The sequence below is a fragment of the Halictus rubicundus genome, chromosome 1, assembly GCF_050948215.1.
Source record: "Halictus rubicundus isolate RS-2024b chromosome 1, iyHalRubi1_principal, whole genome shotgun sequence".
Taxonomy (NCBI): domain Eukaryota; kingdom Metazoa; phylum Arthropoda; class Insecta; order Hymenoptera; family Halictidae; genus Halictus; species Halictus rubicundus.
Genome location: NC_135149.1, coordinates 17,867,600 through 17,889,187, shown reverse-complemented (window position 1 = coordinate 17,889,187; position 21,588 = coordinate 17,867,600). Strand labels below are relative to the sequence as shown.

At 43.1% G+C, this 21,588-nt stretch overlaps 1 protein-coding gene across 12 annotated transcripts in view; it reads left to right on the top strand.

Annotated features, from left to right (window-relative positions):
* Liprin-alpha (PTPRF interacting protein alpha) overlaps window positions 1–21,588 on the top strand; it is a 64,241-nt gene that overhangs the window by 35,378 nt on the left and 7,275 nt on the right. Inside the window, exons 2-16 of one of the 12 annotated variants that reach the window (XM_076791356.1) lie at window positions 10,897–10,998; window positions 11,112–11,276; window positions 11,836–11,910; window positions 12,634–12,729; window positions 14,172–14,408; window positions 15,769–16,056; window positions 16,294–16,419; window positions 17,357–17,513; window positions 17,591–17,952; window positions 18,111–18,353; window positions 18,572–18,754; window positions 18,831–18,923; window positions 19,005–19,165; window positions 19,549–19,596; window positions 21,079–21,334. In XM_076791356.1, coding sequence (XP_076647471.1) covers window positions 10,897–10,998; window positions 11,112–11,276; window positions 11,836–11,910; window positions 12,634–12,729; window positions 14,172–14,408; window positions 15,769–16,056; window positions 16,294–16,419; window positions 17,357–17,513; window positions 17,591–17,952; window positions 18,111–18,353; window positions 18,572–18,754; window positions 18,831–18,923; window positions 19,005–19,165; window positions 19,549–19,596; window positions 21,079–21,334 — 2,592 coding nt within the window. Of the gene's footprint in view, window positions 1–10,896; window positions 10,999–11,111; window positions 11,277–11,835; window positions 11,911–12,633; window positions 12,730–14,171; window positions 14,409–15,768; window positions 16,057–16,293; window positions 16,438–17,353; window positions 17,514–17,590; window positions 17,953–18,110; window positions 18,354–18,571; window positions 18,755–18,830; window positions 18,924–19,004; window positions 19,166–19,548; window positions 19,597–21,078; window positions 21,335–21,588 lie in introns of all 12 variants that reach the window. The other 11 variants (XM_076791346.1, XM_076791328.1, XM_076791337.1 and 8 more) reach the window with 11 other exon arrangements.

Below are 21,588 nucleotides of genomic sequence, written 5' to 3'. Positions count from 1 at the left end.
AGCATCTAGAATTTTTTTTACAGGTTCCACGATGTTTTGGTAGATCTTAAAACTTCTCCAGAGGTTCTAGAATTTTTCCAGAGGGCTTATAATTTTTCTACGACGACACAATAATCGTCGTGAACGACACCGGCCCTGGCACACGGCAAGGCGAGGCCGTGAAGCAGGCCTCCTTGCCCCCGGGCACGTTGGACTACTGTTAAGTCACGTAATAAAGTGACGGTCGGTGATTATTATGCGGCTATTGCGCGTTGCATGCTTCCAGCTCATACTATTAAAATAGTAATGAGACACGATACGGCCAGAGGATTCCTTCGCCGCGCTAAATACCGCCGGCGAATAGTATCCTCTTTCAGGGTTTACGAGTTGGACGCGCCGTGCCGGTCCAGCGGAACCAGCCCGAGGGGAAGATCGTCGTGCGATGATCCACGCCGAAAGATCCACCGGGATTCCCTGGGGGGGGGGGGGGGCACTGGATCCTCGAGGACGATGGAAATCAGGAAATGTAAATTGGAATTTCTCTCCGATACCCGGACCCTGTTCGATATTAAATTCCTCGGCTTTTATTATCGTTTCGAGGCATCCGCCCTTTGGAGAACATCCTTTTGACGTTAATCGGAGCCGGTTAATATGCTGCTGCCGGCACCTTTGAACCAATTAATCGATTACCGGCAACGTAAGACGTCCTTGAGAATCTAAGTTCTCTCTGAATCCAGGAAAATTTCATTCGAGATGAAGTGGAAAATGATCAGATTATTAACAGTCGAAGTCAACCAGTAGAAAACCAGCTCCGTTCTGTCTCTGTTTTTCTTGGTGCGATTTAAGCACGCTGCTATTGGCGGATCAGCAAGATCTTTTGCTTTATTCTTCATTTTCGTCTTATGTAACAAGGACTCTTATCTGGATGTATCGCGTGCGAGTATCTCGCGATTTGTCCGAGAATCACGAGAACGTTTTAAGAAGCAAACTCGTAGCCTCTTCCGGAGAGTCTGGAAACGATCGTGCCACGACCGTGTGCTCGTTCGTCGAATCCGTCCTACGAGCAGGACAGATTTTACGAGGCAGCCGTGCCGCGGTAAAACTCGATCGTACGACAGCCCTCGTTACGATTATCGCCGGACCATTCGCATCAAACCCAGTTCTACAGCTCGTAAAGCGTGCACGGGGTCCCTTCGACTCGCCTTCACGGCCCACTGACCTACATTTCCCTTAATTTCATTCACGAACGTAAGCGACATCTTGAAAATTCATTGGAATGGTCGGAATCGGGGTTTCAACCCTGTGCCCTCTTTCTCTCTCTCTCTCTCTCTCTCTCTCTCTCTCTCTCTCTCTCTCTCCCCCCCCGCTTCTCGAGCATTCTCGACGCGACAGGCACCATCCATGCTGCGTGTGTACGCATCCGACGCCACTATTTATAGAGTCCCATTACCTTGCGAATAATTGAGTTTGGCTTTCGTTCGCATCTGGCACATTCAGCCTGCTCCCGTTCCTCGCAATCAGTACTCGCCGACGTTTTTCCACGGCTAGTCCGCCGGCACTTTGATCCTATCTCACGGTTCCACCGCGATATGGGGATCCAGATCGCGGGAAGATCCTTTGCTGAAAAATAAGGGGACTGCAGTGGACTGGACTCCGGCTGGAAATGGTCAGTGGCCCCCGGGAAATTGCTTCGTTCAATTTTAATTCGCGATACGACGCCCTTGATTCACTAAAGTTTTTCCGTTCGTAGCATTCAGAGCTTAGTTCCATTTAAAAATTAGTAGGGAGCAAGAAAAGGTCACAGAAGGAAGATGTTCTTGTTTTTGTGAGGTTGACGCCGTTGGCAACGGTGTAGAGTAGTCGTGGCTTGCACCGAGTGGGCGTGGCCTCCGTGCTCTCGGTTTCTGCGGTGCCAGGTAACTGCCCTTTAGGACAATCTCTAATCTGTTACAAACCAACCGAACATTTTAACATACAATGTCTTTACTCCACGCAACAAAGCAGAATGTTTGAACACAACGAAGCAAACGAGGGCACTGAGGGCAGAATTGGAAGAATAAACAGACAATAGAATAATAGAACCATCAAAAGGGGAAGAACGTATAAGAAAAATGAATGAGGAGCATCGATTTTGGCAAGGATATAACGGGGAAAAAATTAATAAAAATGTGCGGAAAAAGTTTTGAAACGGTTCCACGACCTCGTTCTTGTTCGGGAGGTCAGCGATTCAGCAAGAAAGAATATTTACTGGGAAGGATCGGATCTCTCTCTCTCTCTCTCTCCTGAATTGATAATAATAATCGCGGGCACGAGCCTAATGCGATCCCCTCGGAGTAGAGGCGTCTTTCGCAAACGCTTTTCTCGTTATGCGAGCGCGCGCAGCCGGTCGGCGGACGTTGAAAAACGGAACGATAGAGATAAATGAATGAACGGTGGCGAGTGATAAGCGGCGGACTCGGGCCGAAAATAGGACGTGCAACTAGACAACCGGTTAATTAGCGAGCCGGCACCCGGCCGGGTTCTAATTATTTTCCACGGTCGAGCGCTGGGGAATTAAGCTGAAACGATCGGCCCGTTCCGCGGGAACCTCTCTCGGGTCGCAAGGCTAACTGGATAATCGTGTAATCAGTAAGAGTTTTCACGTCGGCCAATTGCTGATAATTGTTGACCCTCTTAGGAACAACTACCAGACGAGACGGCGTAGGGAAAAGTCACCGTTTGCGATTCTAATAATATTCCAAATCGGTTCGGTACTGTCTAATTAATAGAAAGAATCCGCTGGGACCGCTAATGAAATTAATTGAAACTGTCGTGCCGGTGACGGTTCGTTCCGTTGACGGTACGTGCCGATCCATGCCGTATAGTGTAAATTGACCTTAAATCGGGCTTTCGACGGAAACCGCATTACACACAGCAGGGTTTACTGTATTTAGGGTAAACGCGGGCCGATTTAGCTTTTAAAGAGGCTTATGCTAACTCCGCTGGAAAATATTCAAAATATACCATAACAAAATCCAAAATATTAATAAAAATAGGCGGAAGCTTTTCTAAGTAGAAAATCGTTTTTGGGAAAAAGTGCGAGCGCTTTTACAGCGAGATAACGTTTAAATGATAAACGCCTAAATTTAATTGGTACCGCGATCAGAGAGAGAGAGAGGGGGGTGGGGGTGGGGAGGAGAGTCGGTCTCCACAAATCTTTCGGATCGCGGCTGCAATTTGTTTTCAGGAAACAGAGGCTCGTCCGTTTCCACCGGCGAGAACGCGAATTTCAATATCTCAATCCACGCCGGCCAGGGATCGTGCAGTTCTAACGAACTGCAGCTGCATAACTCTCACAGTCCGTTGCACCGTAGGCGCAAACTGCATGTCCGCACGCGACTTTAAATCCCATCTTACGTACGCATCGCGTTCGCCAGCGATCGATATCGCGTGGAAATTATCGCTTGTTCCGATGCCGTTTCGATGACATCGTGACGTCGCCCACGCAATCGATACACCCCCTCCACGCACCTGCAATTTACCACACTCGAGACCGTAAAAACACCTTGCTAGAACCAACTATTTTTACTAACTTTTTTACTTTTACTCCGTTCCGAAAATTTAGGAGAAATCATGAAACTTTGGTCATAGATATTTATTGAGCAATTTTTTTGGATTTTACTTTGTGAGGAGCTAAATTTATAGGGATTGATGTTAACTCCCCAAAGTGAATTTCACCAGCTATTTAAAATTGCGAAATCGAATTTACGGTAATTATATAGAAGTTGGTCCTCCTGATCGATTTTGATGACCTTGAAATATGTTGTCAAGGTCATCATTCTGAATAAATTTTCCGTATACATGTTACCACCGCTTGGTTTTAGTTTTCGAGATATTCGCAAAAATCTATTGCTAATACTGGATTGAATTTTTCGTATTCTTGCACGCTTCGTGGCAACGTAAGCCTGTTCCGGCGCGGCGTCTGTTTACTTTTTTGTTTGTAAACACTGTGGAGATGACAGAGAAAAGAGGGTGTCACTCTAGTCTTTCATGTATTTATACTTCGGCCATCATACCCAAACAAGCACAAAAACATAACATTTGTAAGAAGCAGAATACGTTGCGAACGCCGTTAAGCGATCGCCTGTGTTTATATATGAAAATCCAAGAGAGAAAATTCAATACAGTAATAGATTTTTGCGAATATCTCGAAAACGAAAATCAAGCGGCTATAACATGTACCGGGAGAAGTTGTTCAGGATGATGACCTTGACAACATATTTCAAGGTCATTAAAATCGATCAGGAGAACCAACTTCTATATAATTACCGAATTTGCTCCATAGATTCCCAAAGTTTCATGATTCCCCGAATTTCCAGAGCGAAGAACCCCTTCATTGGTCGGTAAAAGTTAATGAGCTGCTCGTGAATGCAATTTTACACCGTTCTATATGCAGCGATCCTTGATTACGCTACCATTAATTTTTATCATGTCAGAGTGTCTATATTAAACTACACCACGCCGGCGTTTATCGCCGCATAATCTTCCCCGCGTTAATTTTATTCCTCCCCGCGACTGCATTGTATTATATAAAAATGATCAGGATTAACGAGCAGAACGATTTGATTGTAAACGATTAATTTTATTGGCCGTCAACAATGATCGTCATAAAATCGTTCCCTCGCGCACACTTTTTCGTTCGTGAGCCCATTCACGGAAACGTTAATTGAACGTGTTTCGGGTCAATTAAAATTTTACGCTCTCGGCGAGGTGATATTACTACAGAATAAATATTTAACTGCGATGTTAATCACTTCCGACCGATTAACATGTATCAGCACACGGCGACACGGGTTGGGAGAAATGAAGTTATTTTTATTCACAAAATTATTGGAACACCTGCGCTCGGGTGTGATCAATTTGTGAAGGTCTATTGCCAAGGCCGGTTACGAATCGAGTCATTAATAGACCGCGGTTCTTTATGCAAAATAAAAATTCCCTACGTCAATTGCAACAAACTGGAACAAAATAGAAATTGAATTCCCTTCTTAGTAGGTTTAATAGATTGAAAACGATGCAGCGATAGTTTTATATTGTATTGGTTTTGCTGTTTTGTGTTTTTCCTACCCATTTTTGTCATAAATGCGTAAAATCGAGCAGTCTAGTAATTCGATCATTCTCTTCTTCGTGCAACAAGTAGCCGAAAGATACCGGGTCGGTAATTAAACGGAATTTTTCCCCGCGGTGGGACATATCGTTTTGCACGGCCGGACACGTATTTCCACCGGCGGAACAGCAATTAACGATGCGACGTCGTTATCTGGAATCCTACCGATCCCGTCGCGCACGTATCGCGGCCATTAATTCGGGGCAGAATTAATATTTCCCTCCCTTCACCCTCATTTTTCCTTCCGGGACCAAAGATCGCTGCCGAGATTGCGTATCCCCTGGAATACATTTCATTTCATTATATTCATTTTAATTCGATTATCTTCATCGTTCTACTGCAGATACCATATTAGGTACTATCGATACAAACTCTCGAGTTACTTTAACACTAAATCTACCGACACTTCTTGTATACTACCTATTCCTACCGTGCGCGGTCAACATGACCGGTCCTTAAAAAAAATTATTGTTAATATAATTAAATGTATATAATACTCAATTTGTTGCCGAATGAATTAGTAGACGAACAACTTCCATGAAGTGACGATACAAATGTAAGGATTTGGTCAATTCTATTGGTTAGAATGGTAATCCTATGTGGTGTCAGTGGCTAACGATATATGTATGTATATTTTAACTGTTAACGTATACACTTTCGACTCTCTCTCTCTCTCTCTCTCTCTCTCTCTATATATATATATACAATTTCGACTCGCAGTTCTCACTCTCTCTATTTACAATTTCGATTCGCAGTTCTCACTCTTCAACTCTGACTCGCGATCGTGACCTATCTATGTATAGGCCGATCGTCACAACACATACACACAAATCGGCTCATATACGGAGTTCGCGGACGTCGTACCTTCGTCGCTTTCTCTCTCACGCACTCACGCTCTCATTCTTTCGCACACACGCGCTACGGCATTCACCTGTCAGCTGTTTATTGTTTCAGCGATCCGCGGGTGTCTTTCGGCAAAAACGCCAACGTTGATCGCGCTTAACGGTTTTGCATCCCTACACAAATTTATTTTTGTATAATTCCAATTATATAAAATATACTGCGATGCACTCTCATCAATTTCCAAAATTGTACTGTGTGGTCCACCTTTGCGGTTTGGATGTATTTGTCATGAAACAGTATTATCAACCATGCACGCGCGCAACTTGACAACGTCTCATTCAATGAGGCCGCTCATTTATTTTGAGTTGGTCATGTCACATTGAGAATACCCTTACATTATACTGATTAGGTTTATAAGATTAAATACCATATTATCTCGTGCGGTCAAATTGACCGGACGTGGTAGGCAGGACAGGCTACATATATTATATTTCTTGGAAAAAAATAATAAGAAACGAGAAATAAATACTGAGAAATACATTGTATACATACTTTCAGAAAAGTCGTAAAGATAAATAGCAATGTGATAATGTTGTATCTACGAAATTGTACGCAGAAGTTTGAAAAGATCAATTTGACCGACCGTGGTAGGTGTAGTGTTAAAATCGTTGGCGGTATTAACCCATTGCGTACCATGAGTCCCATCGTGCATATGAATTGCACCAAGCCATCTCCAAATGGGGATAGTTTTTCAATTGATCGTAACAATAATTCATTTTTGGAATTTAACTTTTTGCATAAATCGTCTTAATTGTGTTATTGTTTACTTTATGAGCTAAGCAGCGTTCGAAACAATCGCGAAATTCGACGTGCTCCAGTAAGAAAGCTTACGAGGAGATTTCGATTGGGAATCGGTTTTCCCATTGAGTGCATTTGACGAGCTTCATCGTAGCGGATCGCAATTAGACAAAGTGAGTGGGGGGGGGGGAGGGGTTGTCCGTACTGTGCGTCGTTAATTTCCTCGAAATTGGACAATGGTGTACACCGTTCACGCGGCTTTTGTTTCTCGGTGCTGCCGCTCCTCCTCTCTACTCGTGGAAACGCACCTCGGAGTCCCCGACTAGATTACCATTCGAGAGGATTAGTTTCTCCTTATTAATCGGCGGCGATGAACATTGAATGGGGCCTATTGCATGTGCGCCTGCCTGTTCGACGTTCACCGGCGTACAATCACAAATCATTAATTCGTCACCGGGATCAAGTGTACACGCCGTTGATCCGGCAGCAACGATTCACACGCGTTCGCCCTCCGGCAAATTGATACGGTCGTGAGAAACTTTGTTACATGCAAATTAATCTTGGAAAATTGATCGAGGACCGATATTCGGCCAGATTGCTCGGGAATTGTTCGCTCGATCCCGTACACGGGAGCACAGCAATCACCGAGCTCTTGCCCCGGGATCGTGATCGAAGAGATCTCACGAGTCGCGGCCGAAATAATTAAGATTCGGGAACTTGTTATTTAAATCGGGACCCTCCTTCTTCGTGTAGCCCAGCTCTCGCCGGGCCTGTATTTCCCGATGATTTGGCTCGCAGCTCTCGCTGTCGATGGGTTAATAGGATTCCTCCGCCGACCGTAATTAATCAGCCTCTTCCGGGATAATGAGTTCTTTGCAAGCGGCATCGATATTCCCCTCACCCCCCCCCTCTCACCCTTCCCGAGAACGATATCCGGCGACGGCTTAAGGAGGTATTCTTATTTTCGAGGACGTTTTTGCGCGAATTTTTAGGAATTTTTTTCAGAAAAACCATCGAACCTGCTGTATTCGGATTTTGCACACGTATTCATTGGTTTTTGAAGCGCGTGTGTGAATTTTTTCAAGTAAAAGTAATAAAAATTACATGTTATATATCTTTTGACAGAGTATGTTTTAGAATACATGGATCGACGTTTTCCGAAAGTTATGGCTCGAACTGAAAGAAATTAACTCTTGATTATTTACAAAGTGGCGGCATTTTGAAGTCAAATTATCGATTTGTTAAATATTTGTGGTCTTCAGCACGAAAAAAGAAAATTAAGAAAAAATTTACGGATTTGAAAAATTTCAGTTCGTACGACGACAGGGTACGTGCTGAAGATACTCTCAAAATTTCAAGTCAACTACAGGTCGAAGCATCGTGGCAACGGTTTCCATAAAAGTTCACGCACAGTCCACAACATTTATACTTAAGGAAAATGTAAAAGAAGGTAAATCGATTTTTCGAAGATTAAAAATCAGAGTACCCCTTTAAAGGGCTCCGGCTCCTTGTCCGGTGTAAACGGAACCGTTTTCCCTGTAATCGACGTTAATCGGTCAATTTTTAATCGGGTCGAGGTGTTTCCAGCTTTCCGTTCCAAGTCTCGTGGAAATTGGAGCTCCCCGAGTGGTACGGATAAACGGAAAAACAGGACAGAACCATCTCTCTCTCTCTCTCTCTCTCTCTCTCTCTCTCTCTCTCTCCGTCTCGTTCGGAGAAGTCGAGATTACCTAAGTTTGTATTAGGGAATAAAGTTGGCAGGTTCCTAATTGGGATCCTGTCCGTTCATAACTGGATACCTGCTCCGAAAATAAGTGTTTAAACCTGTTACATCAATGTTCTGATTAAAACAATTATGGAGAATCTTCATCCTGAATAATTTCTACCGAGGAACCATTTCCACTTACTATCGGCCACGGATCCAATTTTTTCTTCTATACAGGTTCTTTGTTTATTTTCTGTAATGTATTCTGAGCTTACACTGTTAGTCAATGAAATGGGGCAACGTGAATCATAATCTACAGATTCGTCTCAACGCACACAAGTACACGGAACAAAAATGTTCGACGAATTTGAACATGTACGAAATAAAGTCAAAATTGGCGACGAAAAAGAAACTTCCGGTAATTATACAGAAGTTGGTCCTCCTCACCGATTTTGATGACCTTGAAATATATTGTCAACGTCATCATTCTGAACAACTTCTCCCTGTACATGTTATAGCCGCTTGGTTTTAGTTTTCGAGATATTCGCAAAAATCTATTATTAATACTGTATTGAATTTTCTCTTTTGGATTTTCGTATATAAACACAGGCGGTCGCTTAACGGCGTTCGCAACGTATTCTGCTTCTTACAAATGTTATGTTTTTGTGCTTGTTTGGGTATGATGGCCGAAATATTTCCGATTTCTAGCCAAACATAAAATTAATAACAGATACGCAATATACAACATATATATATAAGAAGGGGAAGAAAGAATAGAGTGATGGTTTCTTGGCGGCGTCTGTTTAAATTTTTTTTTTGTAAACACGATATGAAGACGAGAGAGAATGCAAGGTCTCACTCTGGTCATACATATATAAGGTTAGCTTTCAATTTTGAAAGACTCCTCTTGGATTTTCGTATACGTGGTCGGGCTGGCCTGACTGCCGGACCCAATTCCGCCTCCTCCACGACCTAACCACAACTCATTCTATTCGCATGATTTTTCCATTACTAGATCAAATTCTGGATGACAGCTACAATGCAAAGATTATGTGAATAGAATGAGTTGTGGGTAGGTCGTGGAGGGAGCGGAGAGGACCGGCCCGACCATGCATACGAAAATCGAGGAGTAGTCTTTCAAAATTGAAAGCAAGACCCTGTTTTCTCTCTCATCTCCACAGCGGGTTTACAAAAAAAAAAAAAGTAAACAGGCGCTGTGCCGGAACAGGCTTGCCTTGCCACGGAGCGTGCAAGAATACGAAAAGTTCAATACAGTATTAGCAATAGCTTTTGGCGAATATCTCGAAAACTAAAATCGAGCGGCGGTAACATGTATAGGGAAAAGTTGTTCAGAATGATGACTTGATTTCTTCAAGTTTTTCATCTTTTGAGAAATCTCCTGGAACTGGAATTTCCATAAGCATTTTGATCTGTTTTGATCAACAGGAGACCCTGTTGTCCTTTAAAGAATGGATCCAGCAGGTCCGCGTTGTTTTGCAACAGCGGAGCCCCGGTATCGATCAGCGGCACTTATAAATAAATATACAACATTCAACTAGAATGTCGAGCGGAAGTAACGTGTACGAAGATGAAAGTGCAGCCTCCCAGAGGGGCAAACTTTGTGACGGAGCTCCCTCGTGAGCGGTACCCTAAAATATTTCAGTCTGCGACTTGCGAACTGCTCGACGCAGAAGTAGAACTACTTGTCGATCTGATCTTCTTTGGTAGAAGCTGATTCCTTCTTAATGCTCTGATTCAGCATCGGGTCCAACGAAAGAATGACTTGGCTCTTTGTGGTCTTTGCCTTTCGATCTGACTCGAAACGTTTAAATGCAAGAACATTCGTAGAAGCCTCTGAAAAGGATCTATTGAATTACTAAAACTTTTTTTTTGTTTCTCTTAATGACTCTGTCCTACAATTTTTAACTTTTTTTTAGCTTTTCGATAACGTCCGTGAAAATTGTTGCGTTAACCTCTTTAAATATTATTTGAACATGCTTAAACGTTTATCATGTTGTGGTAAAGTACACTGTTGTATTCGGAAGAATCTACAGGACTGTTCTACGTAAGAATTATTTGTATAGCTTTCGCGATTAAAGGAAAAATTTATAAAGTTGCATATAACGCATCAAAATCTATAAGAATCATTAGTTATGGAAACGCAAAAAATTTATATTCGGCAGTGCAGATAATGCAAATATATGAACAAACTTGAGACGTTAACCTATCTACAGATCATCCTTGACTATAATGTAAGATTGGTTGGTGATAATTTTCTGTTTTTCCTTCCGACATAAGTGGGCAATGCTTAAACATTTTTCCACAAAATCGCCAGGGGAGAAAAGACAGAAGGATGGTCGTAGAAGGGTTAATAGAGATGCATTCTCGAGGCACGTGGTGACAGATGCTCTGTTTCTGATTTCAGGAGTTCTCTCAGCTAACAAAGGAGCTCGCAGCGGCCCGCGAGGGCATCCTAGCGAGGGATGAGGAGATATCGGAGCTGAAAGCGGAGCGGAGTAATACTCGCGTACGTAGAGAGCCTCGTCGTCGTCGCGTCTGCTCTAATACTTTTTAGAGTTTGAATGCGGCACTTGTTCCCGCGATATTGCTCATTGTCTGTTGTCTGTTTCGTTTTTACAGCTTCTGCTGGAACATCTAGAATGCCTGGTCTCGCGGCACGAACGGTCCATCAGGACCACTGTGATGAAGAGGCAGCAGGTCACTCAATCTGGAGTGTCGTCCGAAGCCGAGGTGCTTAAAGCGCTGAAAAGTCTGTTCGAGCACCACAAGGCTCTGGACGAGAAAGTAAGAACTTCTGATCTATTGTTCGACGACGTTTCCTTCAACCTTGCAACCGGATCAACAACGATTCCGATTTAACCCTGAACCTAGATTCGCGTAGACTCTAACCAACTCAAGGTCGAGTTCGCTAAAAAATTTTCCCGCGATTTCGAGGAACTCCAAAACCCTCTTTTTTCTCGTAGAATTTCGGGCGTAGACTCCGACTGCTTTAAGATCGAGCCGACTAAAAAATTTTTTTCTATGATTTTCAAATCGAAAAAATTGGCCAGTAGAGAACGTCTCCGCGGAAAAACTCCAAGATCCTCCTCTTTCTCGTAGAACCCTAATTTTGAGCGAGTTGATGGCCCCAAGATCCTCCCGAGATGACTCACGAGATTGCACTCCAACATCTGGAGGACCTAGACACTAATTGCAAGGGTAGACGAACGCGAAACAGAGGTTGAACTACACGAGTCCCTTGTTTTAGGGTTAAACGTAGAACGGTCTCGCGGGCGGAGGCTGCTAAGATGCGAGATAATAGGTTCATTAAAATACCCTTTAATAACCGGCGACCAATTTTCAGGTGCGGGACCGTCTGCGCATGGCACAGGAGAAGAACAAGAGCCTGGAGGAGGAACTAGCCATTACCAAACAGGAGGTACCGCTTCTTTCCCTAAGTATTGTCGCTAGACTGCGGATTTTTATAGGCCATTCCGTGGAAACCGCCGAGGAGGGGCGAATTTATTTTATGATCGCGAAACACCCCCTGTGTGAAAAGTAAAGCAAGAATATCCTTAAACCCTTACCCATTCTCTTTGCATCTACAACGATTAGAACTTCTTTGTCGTTGACCATTCCTTAGAAGATAACGAAAATTTATATTATCTGTGCTTTGCTGTTACGGATATTTATGCTAAAGTAAATATGGACATACGCAAGTTGACCTTTGCAATATTGTCGCACCCAACCTCCAATTTAAGAGGCTACGTACATCTGGAGGCGTGAAACGAATTTCTACTTCCTGGAAAATAATTTTTATTATAAAACGTGTATATGTATCTTAAAGTACATACTTTCATGCATATACACTGTAATTTTCAAAGAAAAATATCAATATTTCGGATTTCGAAAAAGGTTTTTAGGCGACCATAGTTTTCAGTTTTAGAATCGAATTAAAAAATATTTTTAAAAAATCGATTTGTTTCCAAGGTGTATGTAGCCCCTTCAGTTGGTGGGACAATGCTCACCTGTGTTCAAAACGTTTGTAAATATCACGAGTGGGTAAAAATCCGCAGTGTAGTTTTACTGTCGGACCGGTCCGTTTGAGGGACGGTGATCGAACTGCGGACGATATTGATCGTTTAAATGTCTTGAACCGCAGCTCCAGCAATACATAATGAGCGGGCACGCGCCTAAGGCCATCGAGGACAGGCCGAAGGAAAACGGGCAGACGGAAGACAGCCAGCAACAGAACAAGGTAGCCGAGAAACGTGGATACGATATACCGCACACCACCACCACCCATGCATAATCGCACTCACAGAATATCTCACACACACTGCCCCTCATACTTCACAATCATCATGGATACATGAGAAAAGGTGTTCCACGTGTATTGAGCGTCGTGAAAGCTGCATCCATGCGACCTCTTTTATGATTTTCATTTTTCGTTCACTGTGCATGCTCATGGGTTTTGATATGATCCAAGCATACTATCTCACGTCGCCGATAAAACTTTCGCTCGATGCGGCCATTCGGGGTCCTATCGTCCTCTTTCTCTTTCTCTCTCTCTTACTTTCTTTCTCTCTGCGATGTAATACACGCTTCTAATCTCGCCGTTGGTTATCGATCGATTCAGTCATTGGTCACAGATTTTAGCTCTCTCGAGATCCTGGAAACCGTTCGATCATTCGCGAGTCACCAAATCCAACAGCGTCACAGAATTCATTCCATGAATCATCGAGGAAAAGCCTTCTTCCTTTTTGATCCTCTCTGCATGCGCAAGGAAATAAAATGAAAAGTATGTAACCGGGCATATAGCTTGAAAAATCGATCTCATAATCGCAATTACACAATCTTTTATATAATCGTGTGAGCATAGCACCGAACCTTGTCGCAGAGAGGATCAAACTTTTATTAGAACTGCAGTCATGACGTATTCAGAATCGTATAGCTCGAGAGACCAAGGTAATCGTGCGGCCAATTTGAAAAGATTAAGAAAACTATATTTTCTACTACAGTGGCTGACACAAGTAAGGGGGGACCACTGTTTATCCTTGAAGAATTTCTATATTACGTATCATTCGAACTCCTCCTTCTTTGGTTTCTAATACTAGGACAAAAAAGAGGCTATAACATTTGACTAAATGCAACGTATCCTCTTATGAAGCATGAACAAAAATATTGTCACAGAAAAATTAGAAATTCTCTGAACATAATGATATATGTTATAATCCTATGGCGCTGGTAACGAACGTTTTAAGCTCAAGACAATAAGGAATAGTTTAAATGATATGCAATCTAACGTAGGAGATAAACAATGGTTTCTCGGGTTTATCAACCACTGTACTGACACATTCTGGTTGTCTACGCCAAGGTTTGAGGCCATTTTTAGTAATTTCGGAGCTCACAGGAGACTCCAAATGAACAAAGTTAGCGTGGATGCTGCACGAGCATCTTCCTCGAACATCAAACGTCATCGCAGAGCGCGAATCTGTACCGATCGACATCAGAGCTCGGCTGCCACGTGTGCTCGTCAATCACCTCGATCGTTGCATCCATAAGAGTGCGTCTGCGTTAGTGCACGGTAGTGGCTTAGTCGCGTATAGTTGTCTAGCCGTAGTAGTTGGGAGATCGCGCGGCGATGCAGGGCAGGCAATGCGAGCGAGGCATTCTGAATGTAGTGTTGTGATCGGGCAGAATGAGACTGAGCAGGCGGCAGGCCAGCAAGAACACCAGCAGCAACAACACCCGCAGCAGCAGCAACAGCAGCAACAACAACAACAACAACAACAACCACAGCCGCAGTCGATACAAAAACTAGGTACGGAGAGGTCGACTGAAATTGGCAGTAGGCTGAGCAATGGCAGTCTGGACCCGGCGGACCAGGACACCACGACGAGAGTAATTGATTTGCAAGCTACCGTTGAGAAGCAGGTATGACAATACGCGTCGAACCGAGCGAAATCGATCTGTGCGTACGTATGATCAGTCTTTTAGGGAGATCCAGGTAGATCTTCGATGAGACACGGCTCTTTCGACCCTACACTGCCCAGCTGGACTCGCGATTAAATCACCACAGGGAAGGTTCCATCCTCTGTAAAAATGTACAGTTTGTGTGGGGTGTTGATTTTTTGATAAGTAGATGTGTTAAGTTGTTGCATATGAAACGTCCGATTTTTAATAGTAACGTTAAAGGAACATTACTTTGTTGTAAGTAAAATTCATTCATCTTCTAAGTTCATATGCATCAACCTAATACAATCGAAAGTATTACTGCTGTTGAAAAAGTCCGAGACTCCAGCATGGCAGTGGAGGGTAGAAAACGTCGCAGAGGCGAGTAGGGTGGAGTAACACCATACGGGAGTGTATCGCTTGACTGTTCCCGTAACCGTCTGTTGTCGAGTCCCATAGCTGGTCCGTGTCAGTATTCCCTTGATCTGGTGAGAGGCTGGAACGAGTGCTCCATTTTCTATTTCTCAACTGTGCGTCGCCAGAGCGAGGGAATACCGTAACCGACTTTGGGAACAAACTTTCCCCCGCCCCCCACCCTTTGCATGTGTTTTTGAAGACACAAGTTTGCCGAAGCGTTTTGATATCGGACAGATAGAAACTTTCCTTATGTGTTTTTCTTCTACTTATGGTGCATGGTCGAAGAGACACTGGAAAGTGTTTCAAGGATACTTTGATAGTCTTGACTCTGTAACTCTCTGATAGAACCTTTACAAAAATGCACTTGCGAAGCAAGCGTTTCCTTTTTTTTTTTTCTTATAAGAGATTAACCGATAGAAACCACAACAGATTTTGTGACGTCGTGTTTTTTGCACAACTATGTCTCTCCTGTTGTGTTGCGTCATACGAAGCGGCGCAGCCGATGGCATGTTGTGGAATGACTATGACGACGATGTTCGACGTGTTTCGCATGGTTTTTAGTGAACTAAGAATGGACCTCTCTTCTCCCCCGAGCAGATATTTTATGTATGAACAGCTTGGTTTATTACCGCAACAATCGTAGACGAACACGATACAATACTAAAACAACGTTAACACATATACAATCTATGACAGACATATACAGTGTATCTGTGACAGACGGTTTGTCGCATAACACCCACCCCTCCCACACGACTCAGGGACAAACGACAAAAGTTTCTGTCTCTCGTCGCAGACTATGTATAGTAGCTGTGTTTTGTCCTTGATATGGATAACACCATACTCCTATTACAAGCATACAGCTATAGTCGGTGGTCACGCGGTTAAACAATCAATGATAACAAAGTGAAACCATTTATTTTAGAGCTCAGAGTTGAGCACGTGGCAACGGCGGGTGGCAGAGTTAATTGGACATGTGGCAGAGTTGGAGGAAACCTTATCGAAAGCGCAGAAAGACTTGCTGAAGACCCAAGAGACGAACGTGAAATTGCAGAGAGATTTGCATGAGAATGTCGCACAGAAAGTGGATCAGGAAGAAAGGATAGCGACGCTCGAGAAGCGGTACCTCCAGGCTCAACGAGAGTCCTCCAGTAGCCATGATCTCAACGAGAAATTGGAACAGGAGCTGCAGCACAAGAAGGCCCAATTAAAGGTAAAGGAAAACTTGAGGCACGTGTACAATAATTTTTTGACGATAATGTAGTCACTCTACCTTATCGTGAATCTACGAAGACCGGGCCCTTATGGTTGTTGATTTCGCTCAAGTCGAAAAATAAGGACCACCCTACTGTACAGTAATCGGTGTCGAAGTCCATTCGCGTCCTTACTCGTTAATTTTTTTATCATACTCCAGTTCATAATCCGTCACTGATTTCAATACCTTCTTCAGCTCCAAGAAGAAAAGATAGCAGCTATACAGGAAAAACTGGAATTGGCAGAACAGAAATTGGCACAGTATTCCAAGCTTCCCGAAATGGAAGAGCAATTAAAGCAGAGGATGGAGGCTCTGACGCAGGTGAGGAGGCCCAACCAGGTACGCAGGGGAATTAAGTCGTTGCATCATCAATTTGTCCTTTTTTTATTCCTCTGCACTTCTGTCGACTCTCCCCAAATATATATTTACATATATATATACATATATATCTTTGTCTAGATTGCTTGCCACTCAGATATACGATTCTCTCTACTCTTCAATTCACATATTCGAACTCTCAGTGATGTGTTCTTCTTGTCGCAAATATGCAGAGTGGAGCACTCAAAACAGCTCACATAAATATTTCACTTGCTATCGATAGTAAAAAAAATGCATTTGATGAAACTTGTACAGGTCATTCCTTTAATTCTAATTTTTAAAAAACAAGGTTTAGGTTACCAAACTATTAATCAAGTACATTTCATCTAGTGCATTTATTTCTCTGCCATCAAAAGCAAGCGAGATATTTAGATGATCTTTTTGAACATGACCCACCGTGTATATTATACCACTGTTCACGCAGTACCTGACTTTGTCTGCCATGCAAACAACAAACACTACTCAGCCTTTTCTTACAGTTTATTATTAACATGGTAATAGCTAAGGGCTCGTACAGAGAAGGTAATGTTGGAATTCGTACAATTCTCGTGTCAAAGGATATTATAATCCGTCCAGTTTCAATCTAACACTGAATATACCAAACAAACGCAATCGATGTGATTATTTTTTGGAGCTTGTTAGTATTTTATCGTTTCATTTTTCTGGTCACGTTTCTTTAGAATACTGTGTACAAGGCACGTGTACAGTTTTCACTAAGTTAGACTATTTAGACTTGTCTCGTCTTTTTCGCTCGGGACCTGAAATAGTTGATCAGTTTTCATGTACTTGTATATCGAAGGAAGGATCATTAAATCATCTATACATTATAGCTTCGCGTTTTCTACGGTAATATTAATTATGTGCATCGTTTAATAAGCAGGCTCAAGAAAGGCACGGCAGTGCGGAGGACAGAATACAGAGATTAGAAACGCAATTGGAGGAAAAGAACGCGGAAGTGATGCGTGTCAATCAACGACTTAAAATGAACGAGGAGCATAACACGCGGCTTAGCGCGACCGTTGATAAACTTTTATCCGGTAATTGCTGTACATTTCGCTTCGGGTACCGGTTAAGAAACTCTCGTAATCTACCATCTTCTCGTGTTCCCATTCAGAGTCGAACGAAAGACTACAGGCGCATCTGGAGGAAAGAATGCAGGCGTTGAACGAGAAGAATACGCTGACGCAAGAGCTGGAACAGACGAGGAAACTGGCCGAAGACCTGCAGAACGAGAAGACGGAGATAGTGAAGGAGCTGGGAAAAGCTCGGCTCGAGATCGACAATGTGAAGAGACAGATGCTGCAACAGGAAATCGCGTTCAACATACAGCAGACAGATGCACTGACCAGAAGTTTGTCTCCCAACGCAGTGGATCCTGGATCCTTCTCAAGGAGTGCGAGTCACAGTAGCTTCGACACGCACTCTCTGCCAAGGAGAACGGCGAAGCGACCTACCATCGACGAGGATACGACGAAAGTATGTATTTTCGAGGTCAATAATCGAAACTCGAGGAACGAAACTGGGTTACTGAGATTGACTCGAATTCATAAGCACAAATTGAACTTGATCCCATGCCTAGTTATCAGACTGGAGATCTCTATGCAAATTAAACATTTTCTGATTACTTCTACCAGAATTACGTACCCCGTACGCTGGCAGAACAAGAATGGGAGAAGCTGCAGCAGGCGCATGTCCTCGCTAACGTACAGCAGGCGTTTGACGTCTCCAGCGATGCAGAAGGCGACGGGGACAACGAGAGTCTCTTCAGCTGCGCGGCCGATGTAATTAGTCCGACAGGTCACTCGGATGCTCAAACGTTAGCGGTAATGTTACAGGAACAATTAGATGCAATTAATAATGAAATTAGGTTGATTCAGGTAAGCAAACGTCCATGTCTTTATGTGTGAACATACATAGATTATGCTGCTGTGTTCATTCGAATGGGATTTGTATCGGATGAAAAATTAGTTCTGAGAAAAATGACCTGATATTTCGTGTTATCGTGTTAAAGGAAACTTTTCGCAGATACTCCGATTCGAATTAACGCGACAGTGCGAACGTATCATGTATTACAGCTTGAACATTAATGTTGCAGAAAGAGAAACAAAGTACTGAAGCACGCGCAGAAGAGTTGGAATCTCGCGTCGGTAGTCTTGAACATATGAACCTGTTAGCGAGAGGACGAAGTCTTGAACGAGCATCGCCGCCATTGAGCGGGCGATCCACGCCAAAATCTCATCATAGTCCTAATAGGGATTACTTGCATAAATATCATACTGTAAATATGCAACCAATATAAACTTGACGCTTGTTTCACTAGGTTGTTGTCTTAATATTTTAATAATTGTTTAAAGGCACCAGCATCCATGTCTCCGGCACACCTCCATCAGTATGCCGCCTCATTAACTAGTCCAGGACAGCTATCGGAATCTCTTCCTGCAAGCCAGGTCAGCGACTGTTCTATTTGCCGCGTTAGCGTTAGCTAGTTAGGGACATCAGAAGACGATATAGTATGTGTAAATTCGCAGTTACAGTTATCAGGTGAAGAATTACATTCGGTGAGCGAAAGAGACAGCACCGGTGGTGCAGGAAGCGGTGGCAGCGACGCGGCATCCCCGTTGACCGCTCGATCGATCAGGCTGGAACGAGTAGTACAGGCACTAGCTCATAGTCAAGAGGAGCTCAGAAGGTACGCGCTCGATTTTTTGATTCGTTACATTAACACCTTTGGGACGGTATTGACAAGTTTTATTATACCACTGGCGAAGCTACGATGTCTTCCGTCCCCAAAGTGTTAGCATCAGCGAACGACGTGAACACTATTGAGGAAATGACGGTGTAATTCTAAGCAGTACTTTAGCAACCACATCTCTAACAATGAGGACGTTTCGTAAAGTCTCTTTGTTCCTTCGCTTTGCTGGGAAGCGAGAGTTACAATTCTCGACCGCAATTGAATCGTTGCCAATATGTGCTAGTCAAATCGATCAAAGTCCTTGGCGTACATAGAGGTGGGATTGCCAAAGGCAAATCGATGATGTTGTAAGTAGCATTGTACGTTGTTTATGCTGCCAGACGCACTGGACAAACTGGATTTCCCAGCAGTGGTTTTCCTGCTCACAGGTTAATTAATGATTGTAGTACTGCATGTAATCCGCAACACATGCCGCTGTGCGCGACATATTTAAGTGGTCCATGTGGGCATGAAATGAACAACCTTGAGGTCGAGAGCATTAGTGACGACACTGACGGTAACAGGATCCTTTTTGTACCTTTTGCTTGGCGACGTGGTACTTGACCTAAGACGATTTCTCTCTTTCTCTCTCTATCTCTCTCTCTCTCTCTCTCCCTCTCTCTTTTTCATAGACGTTCCCGCTTCTATTTTTGTTTTTTTTTTATCCATCTTTCGTCTCATCCCCTAATGAAACACCGCCTGATGGAATATAGTGTGCAAGGTGTTACATACATGCCCACAGACCCATTTTTCGAGCACAGTGGTACGGACGAACCATCTGATAGATCTGATAGAAATGAGTCCCCGGAAGAAACTGATAGTAGCTTCTTCCACCCATCGTACATTCAAGCCTGCCCAGTTCACGACAGACATCGCTGTCTCAGACAAACGAGGGAATTTAGGCAGCCAAGAGAATTGCATCGAGTAAACACCGCGTCTCGGTCTCCTGTGCGAATAAGGTTGTTTTCTACCAAATAGATTGCAAAGATATAGATCGACATAGCTCAACAAACAATTGTATCATCCATTAAACGAAATAATAACGACTACTTGAATCGAATATCGAAAGACCACCATCCTTCTATATCTTTGCCCCGACGAGTACACTTAATACGGCAATCTTATCTCATAAGCAGTGTTCAGCTATATTTCCAGGTTTTTATGCCTTGCCTGTAATACTGAGTAGGTATTACAAATTTCTTATTCTCTCTATTCGGTTGGGGATAGTCCATCGCTTTTTCGTTAGATCTACAGCGAAAGAAGCTTGTAGCGATTCCGTCATGATTCAATTATTCAATTAGATGTAGATAGGATCTCTATCGCATGCAAACAAATCTATAATCATTGTTAGATGAACCAATTTCATAATCGAATCCTTTCAAAAATATGTTTACGAGGGACATTACCCACCTTGGATAACAAATGCTTCACTGCGAGCAAATTACTGAAAAAAGGTGGTTTCATATCAATTTGTTAATGTCCCTTGTCGGTAAAAGAACCATATACATTTCATCGTTTGAAGCTAAATTTCTGCTTATAGATCACAAACTACCCCAAGCGCATACACGACCATGCCATCGCTAATATTTTTGATAGTAATGCAATTCACTTGGCTCAGTAAGTTCCTTAATCAAACGTGGCCTCATGCAATAAGTAAAGTGCACTAAGTTCAACAATGCATAATCACAAAGTTTCTCCTTCACATACATCACATGAAGTATTCTTGAAACAAGTCTGAAGACATTCTCTTGTATAAATTGCATAGAATCTAGAACAGGCGTAAAAAAAAAAGAAAGCAATATAGTGTTCTTGCGTGGGCCAGAATGCATTGTTTAGAGTAGACATAGAAACTAGATTAGCGCTCCATGCAGCAGGCATGGGCAACATAACAACGGCGCACTCAATTCTGGGACTCCCCCTTCCCCATTGTCCTCACGCCACAGTAGCCAGGACAGTTTGCACAAAAACAACTTGTCCGGCGTTGGATTGCCAATTGGACAGCTATCTAGCCCGCACTTGCACATGCAAGCAACCATGAGCCCGGCTACAGCGGCAGCGGTGGCTGCGGCTCAGAAGAAGAAGGGCATCAAGAGCAGCCTTGGCAGGTTCTTCAGTAAGAAAGAGAAGGTGAGAGACAATTATGATATCCATGACAAGTTTAGCAATGCGCAGTAGGCCGGAAACTGTCGGAATTTAAAAATTTTTATCTACATCAATCGCTAACCCTCCGTAGCTCCAAAATATTAGTCATTTTAAATAACTACAGTCTGTTACAGTAATATTCGGACATTAAAAAAAAAATGATGACTGTTTTAATATTAGATCATATGACTTGATTTTTTTTTTTTTGAGGAGTTAGAACAATTAGTTTATTACATGAT